Raw genomic sequence first — 26,970 nt, forward strand, 5'->3', positions numbered from 1 at the left:
TCCCTCTCTGACAATATTTTTGCTTATAAGTGGAAAGATGGGTTGTCGTGAACTCCATACACCATCCTTATGTCTTCCCTCTGATGAAGCAGTATCATGTTTAAGCTGCAAAGAAGACAGATAATAAACAATAGGCATTCATAAACCACAATCACAAAAAACTAACCAAACTGATCACATGGATGACGGCCTTGTCCAGCTCAATGAAATTATGAGCCGTGCGATGTAGGGTCACCCAAGACGGACGGGTCATGGTGGAGAGTTCTGACAAAACATGGTCCACTGGAGAAGGGAATAGCAAATCACTTCAGTATTCTTGCCTTAAGAAATCCATGAATTGTATAAAAAGGAAAAAAAGATAGGACACTGAAAGATGAACTACCCAGGTCAGTAGGTGCCCAATATGCTACTGAAGAAGAGTAGAGAAATAACTTCAGAAAGAATGAAAAGACAGAGCCAAAGCAAAAACAAGGCCCAGTTGTGGATGTGACTGGTGATGGAAGTAAAGTCCAATGTTGTAAAGAACAACATTGCATAGAAATCTGGAATGTTAGGTCCATGTAAAAGTCGCTCATTCATGTCCAACTCTTTGCAACCCCATGGACTATATAGTCCATGGTATTTTCCAGGCCAGAATACTGGAGTGGGTAGCCTATTCCTTCTCCAGCAGATCTTCCCAACCCAGGAATCGAACCAGGCTCTCCTGCATTGCAGGTGGATTCTTTACCAACTGAGAAGAAAGCCCATGAATCAAGGTCCATGAATCAAGGTAGACTGGAAGTGGTCAAACAGGTGATGGTAAGAGTAAACATCGACATTCTAGGAATCAGTGAACTAAAATGGACTGGAATGGGTGAATTTAACTCAGATGACCATTATATCTACTGCTGTGGGAAAGAACCCCTTAGAAGAAACGGAGTAGCCCCCATAGCCAACAAAAGAGTCTCAAATGCAGTACTTACATGCAATCTCAAAAATGACAGAACGATCTGTTTCTAAGGCAAACCATTCAAAATCACAGTAATCCAAGTCTATGGCCCATCTGATAATGCCAAAGAAGTTGAAGCTGAACGGTTCTATAGGTCCTACAAGACCTTCTAGAACTGATACAAAAATAGACGTCCTTTTCCTCATAAGGGACTGGAATGTGAAAGTAGATAACTGAGAGATACCTGGAGTAACAGACAAGTTTGCCCTTGAAGTACAAAATGATGCAGGGCAAAGGCTAACAGAGTTTTGTGAAGAGAATGCACTGATCATAGCAAACACCCTCTTCCAACAACACAAGAGACAACTCTACACAAGGATGTCACCAAATGGTCAATACCAAAATCAGATTGATTACATTCTTTGCAGTCAAAGATGAAGAAGCTCTATACAGTCAGCAAAAACAAGACACGGAGCTGACTGTGGCACAGATCATGAATTCCTTATTGCAAAATTAGGATTTAAATTGAAGAAAGTAGGGAAAACCACTAGATCATTCAAGTATGACCTAAATCAAATCCCTTACAATTATACAGTGGAAGTGACAAATAGATTCACAAGACTAGATCTGATAGACAGAGTGCCTGAAAAACTATGGACAGAGGTTCATGACATTGTACAGGAGGTGGTGATCAAAACCATCCCCAAGAAAAAGAAATGCAAAAAGACAAAATGGTTGTCTGAGGAGGCCTTACAAATAACTGAGAAAAGAAGAGAAATGAAAGGCAAAGGAGAAAAGGAAGGATATATTCATCTGAATGCAGAGTTCCAAAGACTTGTAAGGAGAGATAAGAAAGCCTTCCTAAGTGATAAGTGCAAAGAAAGTGAAGAAAACAGTAGAATGGTGAAGACTAGAAAATTAGAGACACCAAGTCAACATTTCATGCAAAGATGGACACAATAAAGGACAGAAAACATATGGACCTTATAGAAGCAGAAGATATTAAGAACAGGTGGCAAGAATACACAAAAGAACTTTATACAAAAAGGATCTTCATGACCCAGATAACTATGATGTTGTGATCACTCACCTGGAGCCAGATATCCTGGGGTGTGAAGTGAACTGGGCCTTAGGAAGCATCACGACAAACAAAGCTAGTGGAGTTGATGGAATTCCAGTTGAGCTATTTCAGATCCTAAAAGATGATGCTGTGAAAGTACTGCACTCAATATGCCAGCAAATTGGGAAAACTCAGCAGTGGCCACAGGACTGGAAAGGTCAATTTTCATTCCAATCCCAAAGAAAGGCAATGCCAAAAAATGTTCAAACTACTGTACAATTGCACTCATCTCACACACTAGGAAAGTAATACTCAAAATTCTCCAAGCAAGGCTTCAACAGGACATGAACCATGAACTTCCAGATGTTCAAGTTAGATTTAGAAACGACAGAGAAACCAGACATCAAATTGCCAACATACATTCAGTTCAGTTCACTCACTCAGTTGTGTCCAACTCTTTGCAACCCCATGGACTGCAGCACACCAGGCCTCCCTGTCCATCACCAACTCCCTGAGTTTATTCAAACTCATGTCCATTGTGTCAGTGATGCCATCCAAGCATCTCATCCTCTGTTGTCCCCTTCTTCTCCCACCTTCAATCTTTCCCAGCAACATGGTCTTTTCCAGTGAGTCAGCTCTTCGCATCAGGTGGCCAAAGTACTGGAGTTTCAGCTTCAACATCAGTCCTTCTAATGAATATTCAGGACTGATTTCCTTTAGGATGGACTGGTTGGATCTCCTTGCTGTCCAAGGGACTCTCAAGAGTGTTTTCCAACACCACAGTTCAAAAGCATCAATTCCTCAGTGCTCAGTTTTCTTTATAGTCCAACTCTCACATCCATACATGACTACTGGAAAAACTAGCTTTGACTAGACGGACCTTTGTTGGCAAAGTGATGTCTCTGCTTTTTAACATGCTTTCTAGGTTGGTCATAACTTTTCTTCCAAGGAATGAACATCTTTTAATTCCATGGCTGCAGTCATCATCTGCAGTGATTTGGAGCCCCCAAAATAAAGTCTGCCACTGTTTCCACTGTTTTCCATCTATTTGCCATGAAGTGATGGGACTGGATGTCATGATCTTAGTTTTCTGAATGTTGAACATACGCTGGATCATAGAAAAAAGGAAGAGAATTCCAGAAAAGCATCTACTTCTGCTTCATTGACTACACCAAAGCCTTTGACTGTGTGGATCCCAACAAACTGTGGGACATTCTTAAAGAGATAGAAATACCGCAGCAGCTTATCTGACTCCTGAGAAATCTGTATGCAGTCAAAAAGCAACAGTTAGAATTGGATATGGAACAATGGGCTGGTTTCAAATTGGGAAAGGAGTACATCAGGACTGTATATTGTCACCCTGATTATTTAAATTATATGCACAGCACATCATGTGAAATGCCAGACTGGATGACGCACAAGCTGGAATCAAGTTTGCAGATAGCAATATCAGTAATATCAGAGAATAATATCTGAGATATGCAGATTACACTGCCTTTATGGCAGAAAGCAAAGAGGAACTAAAGATTCTCTTGATGAATGAGAAGACGAGAGTGAAAAAACTGGCTTAAAACTCAACATTCAAAAAATGAAGATCATGGCATCTGGTCCCATCACTTCATGGCAAATAGATGGGGAAAGAATGGAAACAGTGAGAGATTATATTTTCTTGGGCTCCAAAATCACTGCAGATGGTAACTGTGGTCATGAAATTAAAAGATGCTTGCTCCTTTGAAGAAAAGCTATGACCAACCTAGACAGCATATTAAAAAGCAGAGACATTACTTTTCTGACAAACGTCCATCTAGTCAAAGCTATGGTTTTTCCAGTAGTCATGTATGGATGTGAGAGTTGGACCATAAAGAAAACTGAGCTCCAAAGTATTGAATCTTTTGATCTGTGATGTTGGAGAAGACTCTTGAGAGTCTCTTGGACAGCAAGGAGATCCAACCAGTCAATCCTAAAGGAAATCAGTCCTGAATATTCATTGGAAGGACTGATGCTGAAGCTGAAGCTCCAATACTTTGGCTGCCTGATAATGAAGAACTGACTCATTAGAAGAGACCCTTATGCTGGGAAAGATTGAAGGTAGGAGGAGAAGGGAACAACAGAGGATGAGGTGGTTGGTTGACATCACCAACTCAATAAACATAAGTTTGAGCAAGCTCTGGGAGTTGGTGATGGACAGGGAAGCCTGGTGTGCTGCAGTCCATGTGGTTGCATAGATTTGGCCACAACTGGGAGACTGAACTGAACTGAGTTACTGATCAGGAAAATCTTGTGTATCACTGAGAGGTACTTATTAGGTATTCAATCTCATAAATAAGTCAACATTCCTGAAACACAACTTAGGCTGGGAAATATCTAAACTGTCAAATAAATTTCTTTAGACATAATGCATTTGGTCCTGTGCCCTAATATAGACATATAACTGATAATACTAGGCCAAAAGAAGTTCCCAAGGAAGGACCAAAAGCCACATGAAATCCATATGGGGTTTCTCCAAGGGCAGCACTAACTTCTGTGATAGAAAAGCAAATAGATCAAATGGCCACAATGAGGCCAAGATTAACCTGAGGAATGAAAGGTGTGTGAACTTATCAGTTCCTGTAACAGGGCTTTAGAGAAAAATGGGAAAACAAATGCTAAAGTAACTCAACACTGACAGCCTTGGTGCAGAAATGAGACTCCAAGATGCTCTGGAAGTCATTAGGGAGCCACTGCAGATAGAAACTGGACTCGTTTGTCAGAGGTTGGTCCTTGCAAAGCTCAAGGGCAGGCCTGACAAAAGCTTTGCTGAAATTCAGTCTTGGAAGGGGCTTTAAAGTTTATGCAGCAAAAACTGCATTGAAGTCAATCACCTATGGTATAACCTGTTTTCAGATGCATAAGACAACACATTATATGTCATGTAAGTCTGTATGTCTGTATATGTTTGCATGAGCATAAATGCGATCATTAAAATAGCCCAGTCTGTTAACACTGACTACCCCAGGGGTGAAATGACATGAGGGGCAGAGGAAGATCAGCAGGATTAAAAGAGAAGAGTAAAGAGGGGAAACAAATATTTCACCAAATTTAAAAGGAGAGGTGGAGTAGGCCATGACACGAGAAACAGCACAAAACACAACACCATAACCGTACTGTTACTGTTAACGTTTAAATAGTGACTGAGTAACAAGGAAATAACCAGGAGGTGACACAGACACTGATTGGAGAAGGAAGTGGCAACCCACTGCAGTATTCTTGCCTGGAGAATCCCAGGGACAGAGGAGCCTAGTGGGCTGCCGTCTATGAGGCTGCACAGTCGGACACGACTGAAACGACTTAGCAGCAGCGGCAGCAAAACAGACACTGATGATGGGATACAGCCAACTCTGGCTTTAGATTTCTGTTGTTATTTTAATGTTCTTTTGATCACAATATTTGAACAACATTATCACTCAGTTCAGTGAAGTTCAGTTCAGTCGCTCAGTCAGGTCCGACTCTTTGCGACCCCATGAATTGCAGCACGCCAGGCCTCCCTGTCCATCACCAACTCCCAGAGTTCACTCAAACTCACATTCATCGAATTGGTGATGCCATCCAGCCATCTCATCCTCTGTCATCCCTTTTTCCTCCTGCCCTCAATCCCTTCCAGCATTAGAGTCTTTTCCAATGAGTCAACTCTGCATGAGGTGGCCAAAGTACTGGAGTTTCCGCTTTAGCATCAGTCCTTCCAAAGAACACCCAGGACTGATCTCCTTTAGAATGGACTGGTTGGATCTCCTTGCAGTCCAAGGGACTCTCAAGAGTCTTCTCCAACACCACAGTTCAAAAGCATCAGTTCTTTGATGCTCAGCTTTCTTCACAGTCCAACTCTCACATCCATACATGACCACTGGAAAAACCATGGCCTTGACTAGATGGACCTTTGTTGGCAAAGTAATGTCTCTGCTTTTGAATATGCTATCTAGGTTGGTCATAACTTTTCTTCCAAGGAGTAAGCATCTTTTAATTTCATGGCTGCAGTCACCATCTGCAGTGATTTTGGAGCCTCCCAAAAATAAAGTCTGACACTGTTTCCACTGTTTCCCCATCTATTTCCCATGAAGTGATGGGACCAGATGCCATGATCTTCATTTTCTGAATGTTGAGCTTTAAGCCAACTTTTTCACTCTCCTCTTTCTCTTTCATCAAAAGGCTTTTTAGTTCCTCTTCACTTTCTGCCATAAGGGTGGTGTCATCTGCATATCTGAGGTTATTGATATTTCTCCTGGCAATCTTGATTCCAGCTTGTGCTTCTTTCAGTCCAGCGTTTCTCATGATGTACTCTGCATAGAAGTTAACTAAGCAGGGTGACAATATACGGCCTTGACGTACTCCTTTTGCTATTTGGAACCAGTCTGTTCCATGTCCAGTTCTTACTGTTGCTTCCTGACCTGCATATAGGTTTCTCAAGAGGCAGGTCTGGTGGTCTGGTATTCCCATTTCTTTCAAAATTTTTCACAGTTTATTGTGATCCACACAGTCAAAGGCTTTGGCATAGTCCATAAAGCAGAAAGAGATGTTTTTCTGGAACTCTCTTGCTTTTTCCATGATCCAGCAGATGTTGGCAATTTGATCTCTGGTTCCTCTGCCTTTTCTAAAACCATCACTTGGTAACATTAAATGCCAGAAGCAAAAATCAGGCATTTCAGCCTTTTCTTCTTAAGAGTAAACGTATTTGGGCAGGGTGGGAGGTGTGAACTAAAAATAACATACCTTTTGGGAATGTAAATTGGTGCAGCCACTGTGAAAAAACAGTATAGTGGTTCCTCAAAAAAACAAAAATAGAATTACCATAAGATCCAGCAATCTCACTCCTAAGCATATATCTGGATTAAGCTATAATTCAAAAAGATACATGCATCCCTACATTCAGAGCATCACTATTCCCAATAGCCAAGACATGGAAACCACCTAAATGTCCATCAACAGATGAAGGGATACAGAAGAGGTGGTACCTACACAGGGCGGAATAGCTATCAAAAGGAATGAAATAATGCCATTGGCAGCAACATGGATGGACCCAGAGATGATCGTACTAAGTGAATAAGTTAGAGAGAGAAATCCAGATACCATATGATATCACTTCCCTGTGCAATCTAAAATATGACCCAAACGAACTTATCCATGGAACAGAAACAGACTCACAGAGAGAAAAGACTCCTGGTGGCCAAGAGGGTGGGGACAGGGGAGGCATGGATTGGGAGTCTGGGATTAGCAGATGCAAACTATTATATATAGAATGGGTAAACAATAAGGTCCTTCTGTATAGCACGAGGAACTATATTCAATATCTTATGATAAAGCTTTATGAAAAAGAATATACATATATAAGTAAATTCCTTTACTGTACAGCAGAAATTAACAAACACTACAAATTAAATATACCTCAATAAAATAAATTAGAAAACAAAAAGTAATCTGCCTTTGCCTTGTATATCTTACTCCAGGGTATGAGACAGTTTAGCCACTTTAGATTCAGATTGGCAAGGTCTCAGCAGGAAACAAAAAGGAGAAAACGACGGTATAATGCTGCTCTGGTCTCCAAAGAAGAGATTTTGTCAGCTGGTGTAAAGGAGTTCATGGAGAGAAGTACTATTCCCCTTGTGCATATTCAATAAAAATGAACTCTGGCATGTGACTTCTTACATGGACTGTAAAGTTAAGACTGTTCTAGAATATCCCCTGATGGTCACTAAGGGAAAAGAGAGAGCACATTTCTCAAAAGTTTTCTGTCCTAGAAATAGTAACGACTGTTCTCTGTGTAGTTTCTCATTGAATCTTCAACCCTATTAAGACTCAGGCCTGAAAGACTGTTATAATTTGTCTAGAGTCACAAGATGAGTTTGAACCAAGCTCTTCTTAACTCAAGAAGAAGTTAACTTAACGAGTTCTGTGAACTTCTTTTTCACAGAAGATAGATACTCATTGTGCTCATTGCCAGAAGGACACTGAAGAACAAATTGACTGACAGGTAAGACCTGAGAGTGATTGTAAGCTCCAGTAATGAAAACTCTTTAGAGGAATGCCAGCACAGATCAAATTCTACATTAAAAAGTGATGTAAGTAGATACCAATGTAATACACTGGAATACCATGGAGACTACAAAATACATTTGTAAAGACCCATGGTAATATGAGTGCTTGACAAAGAGTGAGATGACTGTAAACAGGAATCAACTGCTGAAACTGTTGGACCTGCCATTGTATAGCAGTCAACAGAGTCCTAGCACAGGGCAACAGCAGTCTATGACAAGGAGCCATTGCGCATGCTCTATCTTCTGTTGCTGGTTCTGGGTCCTCTCTGGCAGCTCTTCCAAGCGGTATTACTATTACTGAAAGCTGAGGCTGCCTCACCAGATGAGCTGGGACACTGTTTTCTGGTGGTCTGGTTTGAAGCATGCCCTATGGGCTTCTTTTTAAGTTCAAAACCGAGCTTTATACATAATTCAAAGATATCTAGGTATTAGCACAATTGCAAAATATAGAATTATCCTCCTCCCCTTGCCTATCCAGAGATGCTTTTCAATAATAGCACAGGCACCTCTCCAAATGTGCAGACCCTCCGGCTTCTCTGAGAGTAAAGGCAACATTGAATTTGGATCCTTTGACCTTAAGGGAGAACATTCACAACAGTATGGAGGGTGGTCCATGGGGTTTTATGATTTCACCAGAAAAATTTGGGTCTGACAAGGCCAGTGATACCAGAGAGACCAGATTGTGGACCCACCAAATAATCTGACTGGATGAGCACTTTATCTTCTTTTTGATGAAATACAGATGGCTAGACCTTTCTTTGAGGACTATGATTTTTGGAGCTTGCCTAACTAAATATCCAGATACTTCTGGATCTAATGCTCAGACTAAGAACTTGCTATTATAACATCACAAAACAGTTCACCTTCTCACTTACAAATAAACTGTAGCACCATGTGTCTAAATGAACAGCAAATTTCCAAATTTCCTTTTTATGTCTTCTGTGCTTGTCTGAATAGAACAGAATACTGTAAGTCAACATTTGGCTTGTATAAGTAGATAAATGACTATAAACAGAGGCCTCCTTACTCCATCCAGACATTGTGGTATAGAGCCATCAGAACCTTGATCCATCATGCTTTTGAAACATTTTTCAGGTGGTAAAGGACACTGCTCTACTGTCTGCTGCCGTTGTGGCCTCAGGAATCACCCCAGCAGGCTTTGGCAGGAAAACTCTGAGGCTGCTCAATGATGTACACTGTGTAAGTGGTTTTGAATGATTTTTAAAAATCACTCTAAAAGTAAACAGTTGGGTATGCCATAAGAACAATTTCATTTTAAAAGAAAGAATAGTAGGAAGATTCCTTTGGGAATAAATCTATGTTTCTTTTCTAGTTTTAAAATATGATAAAATATGTTAACCTTATTAGAAGAAAGAACAAAGAGAAAAGCCATGATGAATTATTTGAGAAAACTGTAGAATGAGGATGAGATTTGGAAGAAGAAAGTTCAAATTGCTCATAATCATGCCACCCAGAGATAACATTTTTACAGTGGTGAATACCATATTAACCAATGATATTGCATGCATGCACACACACATACACACACACAACCACCACCACCACCACCACAATGGCGGCACTGGAATTATTACACTGTTTTATACTATGTTGTCAACATTTTTAAATAGCTGTCAGAACTTCTATATTTAGCCATCACTTGGTAGACTTGAGTCATGGGATCCTGCCTAAAAGTGGATATATGATTTCTTGCCCCAGATGTCACTTCATCACTTTCCCAAGTTATTAGGTTGATGAGATTTCAGTGACTTTACAGAGGTCTACAGGTGTATTATATGTGGAAGGAGTGCCCTACAGAAGGCAGGTGGTGACCTGGAAGTTAGAAGACATAGTTAACTGTCCTCTGAAATGCATTTTACAATTGGACCTCAATTCCTTTACCTATAAATTAAAGATGAGCAGAATGGTGATGATTCTAGTTGTCATTTCTAGACTGAGTAACCTGCCATTTTAATAATTATACTATTCTTTCAATTGGCTTTATTGGACATCCACAACATTCCAACATCTCTTCAGGCTGCTGAAATAATATCCACTCTTTGGTGAAGATGCAGAACTTATCCGAGTGCTGTGATGGAGATTCTCCATTATAGTTGAATGGTGGATTAGGCTGAGGAGTGAGCTGGTAAGACACAGTCATGGAATAATGAATGACAGAGTGTAAAGCCAGAAATCTGAGGAAGTTATGCACTTGGGCAAGATTGTGTGGCTTCAGCCCTGATTCGAGGGGTGGTGGACCTTTTATGACTCCGGCCCTTGGATGATCACTGTACTGAAACTCTCGGTAATGAACCAAGTATCTCTCTTTGCTTGTCAAGGCAGACTGAGTACTTTGCAAACACCTATTCTCTGAAACCCTAAAGGATAGAAATATACCGATGCATGTGGAACCGGTACTGAGGGAAAATAAAAGCAGAACCTTAGAGTTGCTAACCTGAATTCAACTGAACTTCAGGCATCAGGCCTCTGGCTAAAGACAATTTGTATTGCCTGCCTCATTTCCTTCTTTCCTATTTAACGCAAAGCAACAAGGGAGAAGAAATGAAGTGCCTCAATTACCTTGCTTAGAGTCAAAGAGAATAAAGCTGCATGGAGTAAGGAATAATACATGAGAAAGCCTCTTAAATCTCCATGGCTCATTTAAATCAGCTTCCATTCCTTTGTGCGGAAGAAGAAAACAGCTGAATCTTCTGAGTCAGATCTGGGCTGGCTTAGAAAGTGATGCATACCTGCCTGGACTTAACACTTCCTGCGAACCCTTCATGCCAACTCTTTCTCCAAATGAAAAAGTGGGTCAGCTCCCTTTATCAATTCAACAGATGAGTTTCTCTCTCTCTCTCTCTCTCATACAAACACACACACACACACACACACACACACACACACACACACACACACACACACACACACACTCACACACACAATTACCAAAAGTCATCTTTCCTGCCATCTGATGGCAGGCAGCATTCTGCAAAATTTATGAGGTGTTATTACACTGTGGTTACTTTTATGTGGCTGTAAGTCTTTCAATGTATGTGAAATTATAGCTCATTGAAATCCATTTAATGAGGACACAGCTTCACATTTCCAAGTTAAATCTCAGAGAAGAAGTTATAATCATGAATTTTCCTTATTAAGTTCCAGTCTTTGTATGTAAATTGAAGTATTAAAACAATGAGATACGGATCAAAGTTTTTAATTTTAGTCCCCTGCCTCAGATTTAATTTAAAAGTCTTAAATTATGCAGTGAATTGCATCTCTTTATTCTTACAGCTGTTTAAAACAGATTTAATTATCTCCCATAACATGCAGACACTACTTCTGCCTAGCAGTCTTCTGAAATGACTGCCTTCCAAATCACTTTTGTTGAGTTCTTAAGACTGATTAGGGCCTCCACCATTCATCCTGTGCCTTCAGGTTGTCACATTGGATTTCCCTAGAAAGCTGGGTTATCACATTGAAAGTCCATAGACTCATTAGGTGCTCATTAGTGGTCCAGGGGATATCCATCTTAAGCAAGTCTCCAGACAGATGCTACCACTCATTGGATGCTGCTGGGGTCTCTCTGCAGAACACTTTTGATCAGCTTCCTAAAATTCAGGAGCCATTACAAAATGCAAAAGGTTAAGCTTCTTAAATACAGCTTCATGGACTCTTCCTCTCCCCTCATGGTTGTTCCTGGATCATTGTTCTTTGTCCTTAAGAAAACAGTGATGCACAAATGCATACTGTAGTGTGAGTGTGGGTGTTCACATGCGTGTGTTCTTGGATCCTCCACAATGAGTAGGTCTGGGATGGAAGCAAGACTGGCTCCTTCGCCTTGTTGCTTCCAGTAAAGATTCTTTTATTCTCGTATATTTGCAGAGAACCCTCAAAGCAGCAGATGTGGGGTTCCTGACAAGGGGGCTTTTCATCAGCATTAACAGAATTCTGTGGTTCTCTGAGTAACCAAGCTGTATGGTTTTGAAGGGTTTATGTATGGAGTCATTGTGTCACCTAGATGTATGTGTAGGGGCGGGGGGAGGATAGCTTCACAGGCCATTTACGAAAAGTGATCACATTTCTTGCATTTCTCAAATTGGAAAAATTATGGCTCAGGTCTCAGCTACAGTACACAGAGCTCTAAGCATCAGTGTACCTTTGATATTCTACAGTCAATAAGAAGTTCTCTTCTTTGCTCTGGTTTTAGCAAGGTTTTCATTGATATTATGTTAGAATTAGGACATGCACTAATACAGAACAAAGGAAGGGCTTTAGATTTCAGATGAAGATTAACATGTTTAGGGTTTTATTCAAATCTTAAGAGCCTTTTCAAGTTTAGGCTTTATCTCTACTCTCCTGGAGGAAGCCTATTCAAATCCACACACATTTATTGAGTTCCTACCAATATTGCAGACATGGTGAGCAGAGTTACAACCAGGCAGGACATGATTCATGTCTTAATAATATTGATCATTTATTTGGAGATGTCAGAAAAGAGAAGGTTGCTATTATATACTAGTAATATAGATATTTATAATGATCTAATGCAGATTTTATTATAATGTATCCAATAAATTATTTTTTTTGTTTTGAACAAATACAAACTACTTAGTACTTTCTATATTGTATGTTTAAATTTCTACTTAAAATTTGATACAGCAGAGTTCCTAGTTAGTCCAAAACATGTAGTTCCACAAGCTGAAATATGTCTACTCACAAATGAAAAGTATTTGAAGGGTTTGAGTTCCTACAAGGTTGGAAGTCATAAAATATTTGTTGAAGAACAAATAAACACACATACATAACTAACTGGTGGAACAGTTGACTCCTCAGGTCTCTAGTGTTTTAGCTGATACACAAAGGGGACACAGCTTAGTGTGTGTGTGTGTGGGCGGGGGCGAGGGCGAGGGTGCGTTATATGTAAGTAACTTGAGGACAAAGATAGGGTAGGTTCAGTCCCTGGGTTGGGAAGATCCCCTGGAGGAGGGCATGGCAACCCACTCCTGTATTCTTGCCTGGAGAATCCCATGGAGGGAGGAGCCTGGGGGGCTACAGTTCATGGGGCTGCAAGGAGTCAGACACAACGGCTACTAAGCACACACACACACAGAGCTGAGGACGAAGGTGGAGGGGTCAGTCCTTAACCTAACCTAGTCCTTAACCTAACCTAGCCCCACAGACATGAGACAAACTTGGAGAAGAAAGTTGAACCAGAATAAACCATGACATGCAGAAGCATGATCCTTGGTGTCCAAATGATTAAGTATTATCCTGGCTTGGAAATCTTCTGCCCACATCTCAGTAATCACACTAGAGTGTCATATCAAAATGTAGCTGAGACCTCTTGTGGCACCTGGAGGACTTGCCGCTTTGGGGGCATCAGAAGTGTGGCATTAATATCCCCACTGTTATGAAGAACTGGCACTAGATATGAGAGCAAGTCAGACACTCTACTCAAAGTAAATTTAGAAACAAATTGAAATGAGAAGTGAATTCAGAAATTTTGACGAGGATGTAGAGAACACATGTATTACCAGTAGCATACATAAGGTTTTTTTTGTTTTAAATTTAATTAAGCAATATTATAGCCAAATTCACACCCAAGACTCTGGAGAAGTTTGGTATACATAGATGTTAAAGTCCTCAAGTATTGCATTCATATTCTGTTTTCCAACATTTTTTTAGAGGGGATAAAACAGTGCTAGAGTCAGACATGACTGAGCGACTTCACTTTCACTTTTCACTTTTATGCTTTGGAGAAGGAAATGGCAACCCATTCCAGTGCTCTTGCCTGGAGAATCCCAGGGACGGGGGAGCCTGGTGGGCTGCCGATCTATGGGGTCGCACAGAGTCGGACACGACTGAAGCGACTTAGCAGCAGCAGCAGCAGAAATACTGTAGTCATTCAATAAAGGCATAGTTTTGCAAACAGGAGGACACCCAAGAGCAGATTTGGCTTCTCTCATTGCTGAAATGGTTTTCAAGAAGCTGATCTCAAAAGCCATGGATATTCTCAGAAAATCCAGAAGGAAATCTTGGTTTACATACTGATGAGTGGGATGGGGCGGTGGGGATGGGAGGAGGTTCAAAAGGGAGGGTATATATGTATACCTATGGCTGATTCATTTTGAGGTTTGACAGAAAATAACAAAATTCTGTAAAGCAATTATCCTTCAATTAAAAAAAAAAAAAGAATTTAGCTGCAGCCATAGCCCAGCTTGGCTTGGACGTAGATAATTCGGCCTATTCTTTCTACTCCTTGATCTTTGTTACTACCTGCCCCAGCCAAGTGTTTCTAGGAAGCCTTGGGAACTACATGAAGTTCTTTGCCAGAAAAATGGTTGTTTCCACTATAGACAAGTGATAGAAAGGCAGGATACCATAGGTCCTGGATTTGACTCCTGGCTCCATTACTGTAGCTGGCTGTGTGATCTTAGGTGAGTTACTCTGCCTTTCTGTGCTTCCACTGTACCATCTATAGAATGGTAACAGTAATACTTACTTACCCACTGCAGGATCTATATGAGACAATCCATGCCAGCACTCACAAATGGGATCTTTTTTCAAGTCTCAATGCTCCCCAGGTTCTATAAGACTTTCTGCCCTTCTGTATTTCATATTGCTTATCACATGCCTCAGCTCTGCCTACATATATAATCCAGAGATTAACAGAGAACTTGATGTTGTTTCTGTAAGGAGAGCTTGTGATTCATAAGCACAGAATCTCACAATCAAATGTGAGCTCTCTGGGGCCTCCTTATATGGGGACAGTCCTTAAGGCTTTGTGCTCTGCACTAGGAGAGAAGAAAATCAAGGGGCCGATTCTGACAGCTGCAGGCAGTGGATTCATCCTTGCTCTTGCAGCTTTGCCCATTCAAGTGGAATGAACTGACTTGTTATTTTTTTTTCCCCTTTTTGTGCCCAGAAGGCATGACTTTACACATCTTAGAGCCAGATTCCCCAATTTGTTCCCACATCACTCAGCCAAGTTTGAGTTGCCTGATCATCCTGGTTGCATGGAAAATGACATTAAATAGATGAGAGCCTGGCCTCTGTCCCTGGAGGGCGCACACAGGTTGGAGCTGACCAGGACTGATTTCTTATTTCAGATTTTCCTCTACTGCATTCTTCAAAATGAAATAAAAATCTAAATTCTGAATCCTGCTCCAGGATTGATGTCTATTGCTTCAAAAGATAATGTTCTTCTGAGTTGTATAATCAGTTTCCTTATGTCTTTGGGAAAGGGGCCTTCACCTTCACCACAGGGTATGGGATTAGTCTGGAAAATGAATACCTCCTTAACAGTTTCCTGTTTCCTTACTGCTTAAAGATCTAAATACAAAGTATTCCATTTTATTTGAATTTCTAAAATGATTTTTAAGTCAGCTTTTTGTTGAACATGCTATGGATATAGAAACATATGCATACCATTAAATATACAACCTGAATTTTATAAAGTATATGCATTCATTAATCACCAAGAAATTTTAAATTGTGACTAGTCCAGAAACTGTCCCTGCCACTCCCCTTCCAAAGGTAATACTTATTCTCATCACCATAAATCAGCTTTGCTTATTTTTTTGCCGTTTAACTAGGTAGACATATAATATGCATTTTTTCAGTCCGATTCCTTTAGCTCAATATTAGCTATGCGATTCATTCAAGTTTCTGTATGTAGCAGTAGTTTGTTCTTTTTCATTGTTGTATGATGTTCCATTTTATATGTGTATTGTCATTTATTTCTCTGTGCTAATATTGATGGATGTTTATTTTCAGTTTTGGAGCTCTTAGGAATTCCTCTGCTATGCATATTATTCTACATACATTCTTATGCACATTTGTATGCATTTCTCTTTGTTTTTGTTTTATTGAAGCATAGTTGGATTTACAATGTTGAGTTAATTTGTCCTGCACAACAAAGTGATTCAGTTATACATATGTACATATCTTTACTTTTCCATATTCTTTTCCATTATGGCTTATCACAGGATATTGAATGTAGTTCCCTGTGCTATACAATAGGACATTGTTGTTTTCTCATCCTCTATATAATAGTTTGCACTGTATGCATTTCTGATAAATATATCTTTGGAGTGGAAATGGGGCTCTTAGGTTGTGCATGTATTCAGGTATAGCCTTTCATGTCAAGCTGGTCTCCAGGGTGCCAACCTACACGCCTAACAGCACTGGATGACTGACCAGTTGCCCCAACAGCACCACTTGATATTGTTAGTGTTTTAAAATACCAGTCTTCTGAGGGTACATAGGAATAATCTATTATAGTTCTAAGTTGCATTCTCTGGATAAGCGGTGGTGTTGGTAATTTTTTCATATGCTTATTGGCTAACCCTCTTTGAGATTTCTAAATCATTTGCACATTTTCTACTAGGTTGATGGAATTTTCCTTATTGATTTGTAGGATTTATTTATATTTTTCTGGGTATGAGTCCCTTATTGAAAGTGTGTACTGAAAATAACTTCTTCCCCTCTAGATTTCACCTTTATGGTTTTTAAAATAATGACTGTTGAAGAAAAGAAATTCTCAATTTTAATGTAATCTTAGTAAATCATATTTTTCTTTACATTAGATTTCTTTACATTACATTTTCTTTACATTCTTTCCTGTTAAAAAATATTTTCCTAATCCACGGTCATGAAGATATCCTTGCATGTTTTCCTTTAAGTACCCTAGTTTCCTCTTTCAAAATTAGACTGACAGTCCAGCTAATATTATTTTGGTGTGTTTTGAGAGGTCAAGATTCACGTGTTCCCTCATACTCAATGCTGCAGCACCATTTACTAAAAAGATAGTACATTACCTACTGTACTGCAGTCTCATGTGACATAAAGCACATACTTATGTGCACATATATATGTATATTATTATGTCATAAATGAATTGACCATATAGAAATTCAGTGTGAAAATATTTGTCTTTCAATGGTACTGGGTCAACTGGCTACATATATGGAAAAAATACATACATTTTGGCCCTTGCCTGAAACAATTTTGTTCAAAATGGATCTTAGGCTTAAATGTGAAAGCTAAAGAAAAAAAATGTGATATGATATCTTCACAATCTTGGGCTAGACACATTTCTTAAGCAAGACACAAAAATAACTAATTATTTATTTTATATAACTACATATGCCATTTTCAAATCTGTTCAATTTGTCTCAATGATAGTATGTCTCCTCTTCTCTCTTTTCTGCTTTATTTTGATTAATGAGGCACTTAATATTCATCCAGTTTTCCTATCAGTAGTTTGATAGTTCAGCATTACCTTACCGTTTTTAACTTGTGACTAGATATTAAAGCACACTTTCTGAACACGCTGGTTCTAATATAAAAGAGTATTTTTATCAATACTTCTTCACAGATATTTCATGGAGCTTAAACCACTTTAATTACATTTAATTCTTTTCACATACTATATTATTGTTGTCATGTATTTTAATTCTGCTTGTATTTTAAGTCCCACAACGGATTAACATGATTGGTCTACAAAATCACTGTTAACTTCAGTTCACCAGCATATCCACCATCTTTCTTATTCTTCATTCTTTCCATTATTTCTGTGCTTTTGCCTGGGGTCACTTTCTTTATGCCTGGACAATTACCTTTAGTGTTTCTTTTCACAGAAATCAGCTTATATGACTCATTCTAAATTTTGCTTGTCTGAAAAATGTTTTTGCTTTAGCTTCACTATTTTTCCCTCAGCACTTCAAACATGTCATTCCATTTTTGTCTGCGCTGCTTTAAAATTTTCTCTTGTTTTTAGATGATGTCAGTAGTTTGAACACAGTATCTAAAATACCCTGCTTTGAGTCTACAGATTCTCTTGAATCTCCGTGTTGATATGCTGGTATCTTTTGCCAGCTTTTGGAAAACTCTCTGACATTATCTCTCCAAAAATAGTTCTGGCTCCTTACCAGTTCCTCCCCTTCAGGATGACTGTGTTCACTCTTTCCACCATTTCCTTTGGTCTCATTATTCTTTTCCCTATTTTCTCCTCTTTTCCTCTTAAGTTCCAAATGCTATATTCCCTACTGTCATTGCTTCTAATAAACTGATCCTTCACTCACCTGGGTTCAATCTACTACAAACCACTCTAAGTTCTTAATATCAGTACCTATACCTGTGGTTCTATGACTTCCATTTGATTGCCGCTACCTACTGATAACTGCTGTGGGATTAAATTTTATATCTTGTCCCATATTCATAAACATATTAATCATATCTCAGGAAATGTGCTCTTTTTTATGTTGTTTTTTTTTTTCCTGTTCTTGGTCCTGATTCTTGATATATCTGTGGTTATTTAAATACCCTAAATTTTACATGAAAAAAAAAAAAGTAGTGAAGCTGCTAGTATATGTTATTTTCCTCTGAAGAGGATTTGTTACAGTTTCTGACATTTAAAATGGGGGGAAATCATTCTAATAATGATTAGACTGAAATAATTTAAGGTGGGATTTCAGGGTGTAGGGAGTCTGGTCTAATTCCGCTCTGTCCTTACTCTCAGCATAGAGAAATCTACAGGACCTAGTCTTGTATCATTCACCAGGGCTTTCCCCTTGATAGACTCTAAACTCAATTTTTTTCTATCTATCTCCTCAAAATGTAATACTTCTAAAAACTATGTTTGACTTCACATCCTAAGTGATTACCTACTGTTTTATCTGCATCCCTCACATATTGTCAAATAATTCAAGGAAACAAAAGTGAAAGAGAAAAGTGTTAGTGGCTCAGTTGTGTCCAACTCTGCAACCACATGGATTTTAGTCTTCCAGGCTCCTCTGTCCATGGAATTCTCCAGGCAAGAATACTAGAGTGGATTGCCATGCCCTCCCCCAGGGGATCTTCCCGACCCAGTGGTTGAACCTGGGTCTCCCACATTGCAGGCAGATTCTGTACCAATTAAGCCACCATGGAATCCCCCAAGGAAACAAAGAACACAGAATCCTGTATAACTTCTCTACGCTCCTCTCCTCTCTGGGATTTGAGATCATCAGTCCCAGCTGACTTGGTAACTCTGAAGTCCAGTCTTTATCTTCCCAACCTCGAGTCTACCAACAGATGTTTAGGCAACACTTCTGGTCTGACCTTCTACTGGGAATCTGAAATCTGACCTCTTAAACAGTGTGACAGATGAACTGGCAAAGTTCTTGAGGGGAAATACAACATGAATTACAGCATAGCTCATCACAATGAGTTTCCTATCTCTCAAGAAAAGAATTGAAATTTCTTAAGTCCTCTTCCTCCTTGTCCATGTGTGTGCTTCTCTCTTTCCCACTCTAACTCCTGCTCTAAATAATACATATGTATTTGGTTTGCTGCAAGCTAGTCGGTCATAGCCTCAGGCAGAAGCTCCCCCAAGATTTATTTCTGTGAAATGCAAGTAATTCCAACTAGCCTAAATTGGCCCATTTCTTTCTAGTTCCAACTGAAGAACACTGGGGAAACTTAGTGTTTAGAAAACTGGGTATGGTTAAAAGGCACTTACTAAGGAGACAGGAGAAAAGACTATTAGGTTAGAGCAGTGCTTGTCTAAGTGGTCCTTGAACTGAAAGCAATAGAATCACTGGAGCCAAGAATTCCAGCTCATTAGATCACTGCTCTTTCTATGGAAATTATAATACTAAGTATTTTGAGCAAACCTGACAATGTAATCCTAATTACATCTTTTCCCCTTCAAGTCACCCTCTAGAGCCTCTTGGACTGGTCTGGGCCTCTTGATGTTGCCCTTGTTTCTTTCTTTCTTTTTTCCTGAAGCATAATGCATAACATATGACCCTGTTAGAAAAGGATATTCCTGGGTCTTACCTCAACCTCCTGTATGAGAATCTTTGAAGTTGCAGCCCAGAAAACTGTTTTAACATGCTCACCAGGTAATTTTTATGTTTATTAGAGATGGAGAGTCACTGAACTATCAGAAGAAAAGGGGAGAAAACAATGTTGTATATCTTTATCCTGATGTCATTGTGAACTTTTCAGATTCCTTTGCATTCACATGGCTGAAAGTGGCATTGGCCATATTTTAGGTACACAGAAAACACTGAAGGTAGGACAGCCTGGTTTAGTAATTAAGATCATTTAATGAAGGTGTTTATCCTTTAGAGGCCATTGTTACAACCTCACCAGAGCCATGACAGGCTCAGAGAGGTGCACTAGGCCAAAAATAATCCCTGCATCTTCTTCCAGGACTTCTGGGGATGGTAAACCTGGCCAATCAGAGAGATGATAAATCTGGCCAATCAGAGAGATGATAACTCTGGCCAATCAGAGAGATGATAACTCTGGCCAATCAGAGAGATGATGACTGGCCAATCAGTAAATACCAGGAAACCCCTGCAGCCAATCAACTGTTGCCAACTCCCTGTCTTTGTTCTAAACTTATAAATACTGCTGTAAATCTGGGCTGGGGGCTGTTGTTCTATTCCACTGTGTTGGATGTGACAGGAGCCCTGGCTCAAGCTAGCAATAAACCCCTTTATGCTTTTGCATTGCTGTGGATGTCTTATTCTCTCAGTTTTGGGGACTCGGACACTGGGCGTAACAGCCATCTTCCTCATTTGCAAGATGACAAACATGCCGTAAACATTCTAAAATATGTAATATAGAAGACATCTTATTCTACCATCTAATTACTCAGAAACTTCAGGTAACTGAAGTTTGGCTAACAATAATTGATGTTTATAATAATATTCCTGAGGAACTATTAATAGTAAAACAATAAACCTCCCAAATGTCAAGGAAATTATATTCAATTAGTTTAGATTGGTCTTGATGCTATATGTATGACTGGTTAATGTTGTCTTTAGAAAGAAAAGCCATGACCTCAGATTAAAGGAGGAAGACAGCATTAGCAGCTTTTAGGTTAGTTCAGTATGTATATGTGTTAAGCTGTTCTAGGAATACTATTAATGTATTCTGAGAAAACATTTTGCTAAAAGTGCCAATAATAGAAGATTAAATCCAGGCAGAATCCCTAAGAAGTTACAGGTTCAGTAAGAATGAAGACCAACTTGCAGTGAAATAAAAGTAATAGAACTGTGTCAGAGAAGGCAAACTTATAACAACAAATACCAAGGAACCAAAAGGAGAATACAAATTTTAAATGAAATTTAAAATTAAAAAATATATCTATGTAAACAAAAAGACATGTAAACCAAATCATGATTTCTTAGGGAAAGTCATTGGCTCTAGAAGGTAGAGGGGAGACGGGACCCGGTCCTACCTCTTCCAGCTGTACCATAAGAGTAACGTTGTGCCCTTGTTCCGCCGTCAGCTTTCCATCAGCAGTGACGATCCGGAGCCCCCGCGGGGCCTTCCCTGGGCACTTCTGTGGCTTGGCTGTGTACTGTTCTCTCACTCCATCGGTGCAGTTATTGGAAACCACCTTTCTATACCTAAATGGGAAAAAAGCTCAAATTGTAATTCAGTTCATGATAATTTGGATCACTCTCAACTTTTCAAACCTTCTGCCTAGCCCTGAGGGCTAGCAATAACTACCTTTCATGGTGTCAGGAAGATTACAGTTTGTTTACAGTAAGCACCCAACAGAGAGGCAAATCGTCATAGGAACATAGTGCATCATTATTAACGTTCTAATGTATGCTTTTGTTCACTTAGTTGATAGACAATTTCACTTTGGAGTTGTGGGAAATGCATAGCAGGAGAAGACATGGTCTTTCCTTACCCTCAATAGGTTTATAATCCAGATGAAAAGATGTGTACTTAAGTTGCTCAGTCATGTCCAACTTTTTGCAACCCCCTGGGCTGTAGCCCACCAGGCTCCTCTGTTCATGCGGATTCTCCAGGCAAGAATACTGGAGTGGGTTGCCATGCCCTCCTCCAGGGGATCTTCCCAACCCAGGGATTGAACCCAGGTCTCCTGCATTGCAGGTGGATTTTTTACCATCTATACATGTATAATCCAGAAAATACTTCAAAGGCTATATAATTAAAGGTCAGAATGAGTACTATATATATTGCAATATATACATGTATATATTGCAAAGGAAGGTATAGTTCAAAGAAAGAATAGATTATTATGCATTATATGTCTCAACATTAGGTACTGTACAAGCTGTTGCACTCATGGTACAGTACAGAAAGGTGGCTAAACTTGAGAGTTTCTACTCAATATTTCATGGGATATAATGCCTAAACTATTGAAATTTCACATTAAGGAAACTTTAGACTATAGATTGAGTAAATCCTCCCTCTATTTTGCTTTTTTCTTGTTTTAGCCTTAATAGGAAAAAAAAAAAAAAAGAATTTTGCTACCAATTTGTCCTATACAGTTTATCAGATTTATGGTATATTAGAATCTATGGGTTTTCTTTAAGACTTTTGAGGTCCAATGTTATGCATTCATCATCTTTTTTTGTATGGAGTCCACAGCAGCCACATTATATATTCATATATTTGGTTTCTCCAGTCTACCTGAGGAAGGTACTGGGAGATCTCAAAATGAAAGCAATCAAAAGTCCAAGGTCTTTCCATTCTTCTAGACCATAATTTGACAAACTTTTCACATAAAGTGCCAGGGAATAAATGTTTTAGCTTTGCAGGTTATATAGCTCTAGTCACAAGTACTCAACTCTCGGGTTGTAACATTAAAGTGGACATAGAGAATGCATAAAAGAAAAAATGAATCTGGGTTCTAATAAAACTTTATTTACAAAATCTGGCAGTGTGCGGGCTATTGCTTACCACCTACTTCAAATCTAGCCAAAGTCCTTTCTCTGTCCTTAAGTTTCAAGACTGACTACTTAAAAGCACGATTAAGAAAATAGAATTAAATACCATCTGGGAAAGCACTTTGGACACTTTTGGTGACTGTAAGGCCAAGTATTAATATTAAACTCACCTCATAGGGTAACCATAAGGATGAAATGGATTAATGTACACAGAACACTTCAAACCACCCTGACAATTAGCAAGTGATTATGAAATGTTATCAGTTATTTTTACTTAACATTATTATCTATCCTCCCTGTTCACAACCTTCACAAATCCCCATTTCCTTAAGATAAATCACAAATCCTCTAACTTGGGCCTGAAGCCCTCCATAAACTAACTTGGTTCTATTTTTCTGGACTCTTTCTCCACAACCAGCTCATTCTGTTTTAGCCAAACTTCTCTTTTCAATCCTCTTGAAAGTGCTTCTTTTGTTCTTTCTGCTTCCATGTCCACCTTTTTGCCTAATCAGCTGCCTAAAACTTATCCACACTTTAAGTGGCAGCTTATCTCCTCTCTTTTCCTGATTGTGAAAGTAAAACCATAAGAAGTTCAAATTTAGAGAGTACTAATATGTTTGGGCTTTCTTGGTGGTCAGATAGTAAAGAATCTGCCTGTAATGCAGGAGACCCAGGTTTATTCCCTGGGTTGGGAAGATCCCCTGGATAAGGGAATGGCTACCCACTCCAGTATTCTTGCCTGGAGAATTCCATGGACAGAGAAACCTGGTGGGCTACAGTCCAAGGATTGCAAAGAGTTAGACACGACTGAGCAACTAACCCTTTCACTAATATGTTCTAGACACTGTGCTAAGTTCTTAACATGATTTGCTTTCAAACTATCCCTAATAAAGAAGGTATCATTACTCCCAATAAACAGATGAAGAAATTAAGATTCACAGAACTTAACTAGTTTTCTCAAGATCACACAGCCAGCGTCTAGACAATCTGGATGTAGGATATATGTATTTGTTACCACTGTACTGTACTATCTCTTTAAATTAGGTGAGATATGTGTCATCTCTTACAGGAATCCTTATGATTCACTTTATAGGAATCAGTAATGTCTTGTATGATTTTCTTCCTTCGTGTGACTGTGAACTTTAAGCTCCTCATTGAGGGCATACTTGTGCTGCAGACATGCAAGGCTGATGATCACTAGGTCCACACTGGGATGACTGTATAGAGTTTAAATGTTGAAATATCTGTCTAGAAATTGGCTATCATCACTGGCCCCAAACCCTGCAGGCACCACGCCCACCAACCCAGCTATATTAACCCCTATCCTTGGAGTCCTTGCTTTTCCTGGCAATCCGGCAGTGAATGGGTTAACACCTAATACACCAAGGTGAAGGTGAAGGTGAAGTCGCTCAGTCCTGTCCGACTCTGCGACCCCGTGGACTGTAGCCTACCAGGCTCCTCCGTCCATGGGATTCTGCAGGCAAGAATACTGGAGTGGGTTGCTATTTCCTTCTCCAGGGGATTTTCCCGACCCAGGGATCGAACCCACGTCTCCCGCATTGGAGGCAGACGCTTTAACCTCCGAGCCACCAGAGGAGCTTCCTAAATCCTGCTCCTGTACTGAGATCCCTACTCATTGTGACTGGTCACTGCCATGTCTGAACATCTTCAAATCATCCTCTCTAATATTAAGTATTTTGAAAAGTCCATGTAGGTGCTTATGACTGTATGCTGATTTGAAAGAAAATAAGGGAAGCTGGGCGGGGGCGGGGGGGGGGGGGGGGGGATGCGATCATGGGAGAATGGTGACATTCTGGTACCAGCAAGAGAAGTGACCAGCAACGTCATACAGTAATTGTGGCATCCCAGTGCGTTAAATCGCATCACAAACTCCCTGTGTGTTTCAGAAGCCAGGCACAATGCACATTAAAGGCACGTTATAACTTTAATCGCTTAGTGTCCAATCACACCTGTGACTCTGTCTTGGCGAGGAGCTCTGGAGACATGGGCTCACTATCACCACTGGCATCATCAGCTAGAGAACACTTCTTTTGTGTGTCACTGTTCTGACCAATCACCACCCTGGGCTTCCCTGAAGCCTGTAGCAACAGGAATTCTGCTTAAATACAAAGCATGAATCCATTCCTCTGGTATTCTGCCACAGAGAAGATTGTTGGTAATTTTTTCAATGCTCATTAAAAACCATTCTGAGAGCATTTTATTTCCTGGATGAAAATGGCTTCACATTAGCCCTATCAGACCAGTCTCTGAAATTTACAAGAAAATTGAGCAGAAATACAGAGTTCATTTACTCAAGTAAGCACACACCTGCTTTGTGCATTACAGAATGGTTCTATTTTCATCCCAGCGGCTGTCCCTGGGTCTGAGTTACATAAATGAATAATACATTTTATATGTTATTAAATGGGGCTGCTTACCTCTACAATAACAAGGCAACTTATGATTATGTTGGACCTAAGCTCTGACTATTACTGGGATGCATTTAGTTGGTAAAACATTCTTCAGTCTGCCAAGAAGAAAAGTGCTTTGCAATGGCAAGGGAGTCTTTGCACAATTACTGAAAGGAAACATTCCACAAATACGCCCCTGATATTACCGACTGCTCATCAGTAGATGGTGTCTTATTACTCCAACAACCCCAATTTCAGCTATTCTCTTTCTTCTTTTCTTGATACTCCTCTGTCACCTTTTCCTTTTTACCCCTACCCTCTGATTTTGCTTCTGCACTGCCTCTCAGTCTTTAAAAAGATGAAGGTCGTAGTTTTTCTTTGTGAGAGTAAAATTGGGAAAAGCATCAAAAGTCTTCATATCATGTGATTTGGCTGTTTAGCAGTATTTTTTTTTTTTAAACTTACAATTTTGGTACAGATGTTTGCTATAGATGTTTGTGACTATTCCGTGTATGGTAAGGTGACAATATAGTCTGGCTTAGTCAGTCACAACCGTCTCTGTGATGTTAAGACTCTGCCCATAGAAATCAGTTTAAATGAGGATTCTGGGCATCAGTGTGCTTTTGTTTTTAATTTCCCCTGGTGATTCTACTGTGCAGCCAGGATTAAAGATCACTGCCCCGGTGGTTAAAACTAGTGTTCTGGAACCAAACTGCCTGAGTTTAAATGCAGGCTATTACACATTATATAAACTTGGGCAATTTACCCAGACTCTAACATTTGGGTTCTCTGCCTATAAAATAGGTATAATTACAGAAACTGTTCCTAAAGTTCTTGGGAGGATTAAATGAGATAATGCATTCAAAAGGACATAGAAAAAATATGCCACACTGCAAGACCTTAATAAATATTAAATAGCATAAGGTAGTAAAAAAAATTAGCATTTAATGTTTTAAATACTAATTCCCTGGTGGCTCAGATGGTAAAGAGCCTGCCTGCAAAGAGAGAGTCCCAGATTTGATCACTGGATCAGGAAGTTTCCCTGGAGAAGGAAATGGCAACCCACTCCAGTATTCTTGCCTGGAGAATCCCATGGATGGAGGAGCCTGGCAGACTACAGTCCATGGGGTTGGGCACAAAGAGTTGGACACAACCGAGTGATTCACTTATTTACTTAATTAAAATTTTAAATGTCGGCTTGCTATCACAGCTGGTAAAGAATCTGCCTGCTATGCAGGAGACTGTTTTGATTCCTGGGTTGAAAAGATCCCCTGGAGGAGGGCATGGCAGTCCACTCCAGTATTCTTGCCTGAAGAATCCCATGGACAGAGGAGTCTGGCGGGCTGTAGTCCATGGGGATGCAAAGAGTCAGACAGGACTGAGCAACTAAGTACAGCATTATACAAGTTCCCTGAAAGTAGAAGCCATGCTCTCACTGCCAAGATTAGCTTCAGATCAAACTGGATTACATCAATTCCTTCCTTAATATTGTTCAAGCTGCCCATGGTTTAGTCACAAAGAGTAAGGTTTGGGTTTAAAAGATAGTTTCATGATTTGTGGTTGATGAATTTTTTAAGCTTTAGCTCTTTTCACTGCCCTGCATACCTCCTAAGCTCAGGCCAGGCTAAAGGCTACTTGCCTTCTGTCGGTGTTGTTCATCCTCCCTGGGCCGATCTTTACCCTGTCAAGCTTCTATTCATTCATTAAAAATCAGTGCAGATATTATATCTTCTTATTACATTATCTCTTCTCTTTTTTCACAGTAGTTATTACATGTTATGACCAAGAAAGAGGTGGA

At 39.7% G+C, this 26,970-nt stretch overlaps 1 protein-coding gene across 1 annotated transcript in view; it reads right to left on the minus strand.

The window, feature by feature from the left end:
• The window catches only part of SORCS1 (sortilin related VPS10 domain containing receptor 1), a 578,854-nt gene that overhangs the window by 61,125 nt on the left and 490,759 nt on the right, over nucleotides 1–26,970 (minus strand). The window contains exon 18 of the mRNA XM_052660872.1: nucleotides 21,294–21,465. Coding sequence (XP_052516832.1) covers nucleotides 21,294–21,465 — 172 coding nt within the window. The remainder of the gene's footprint in view (nucleotides 1–21,293; nucleotides 21,466–26,970) is intronic.

Source organism: Budorcas taxicolor, chromosome 23 (genome assembly GCF_023091745.1).
Source record: "Budorcas taxicolor isolate Tak-1 chromosome 23, Takin1.1, whole genome shotgun sequence".
Classification (NCBI taxonomy): domain Eukaryota; kingdom Metazoa; phylum Chordata; class Mammalia; order Artiodactyla; family Bovidae; genus Budorcas; species Budorcas taxicolor.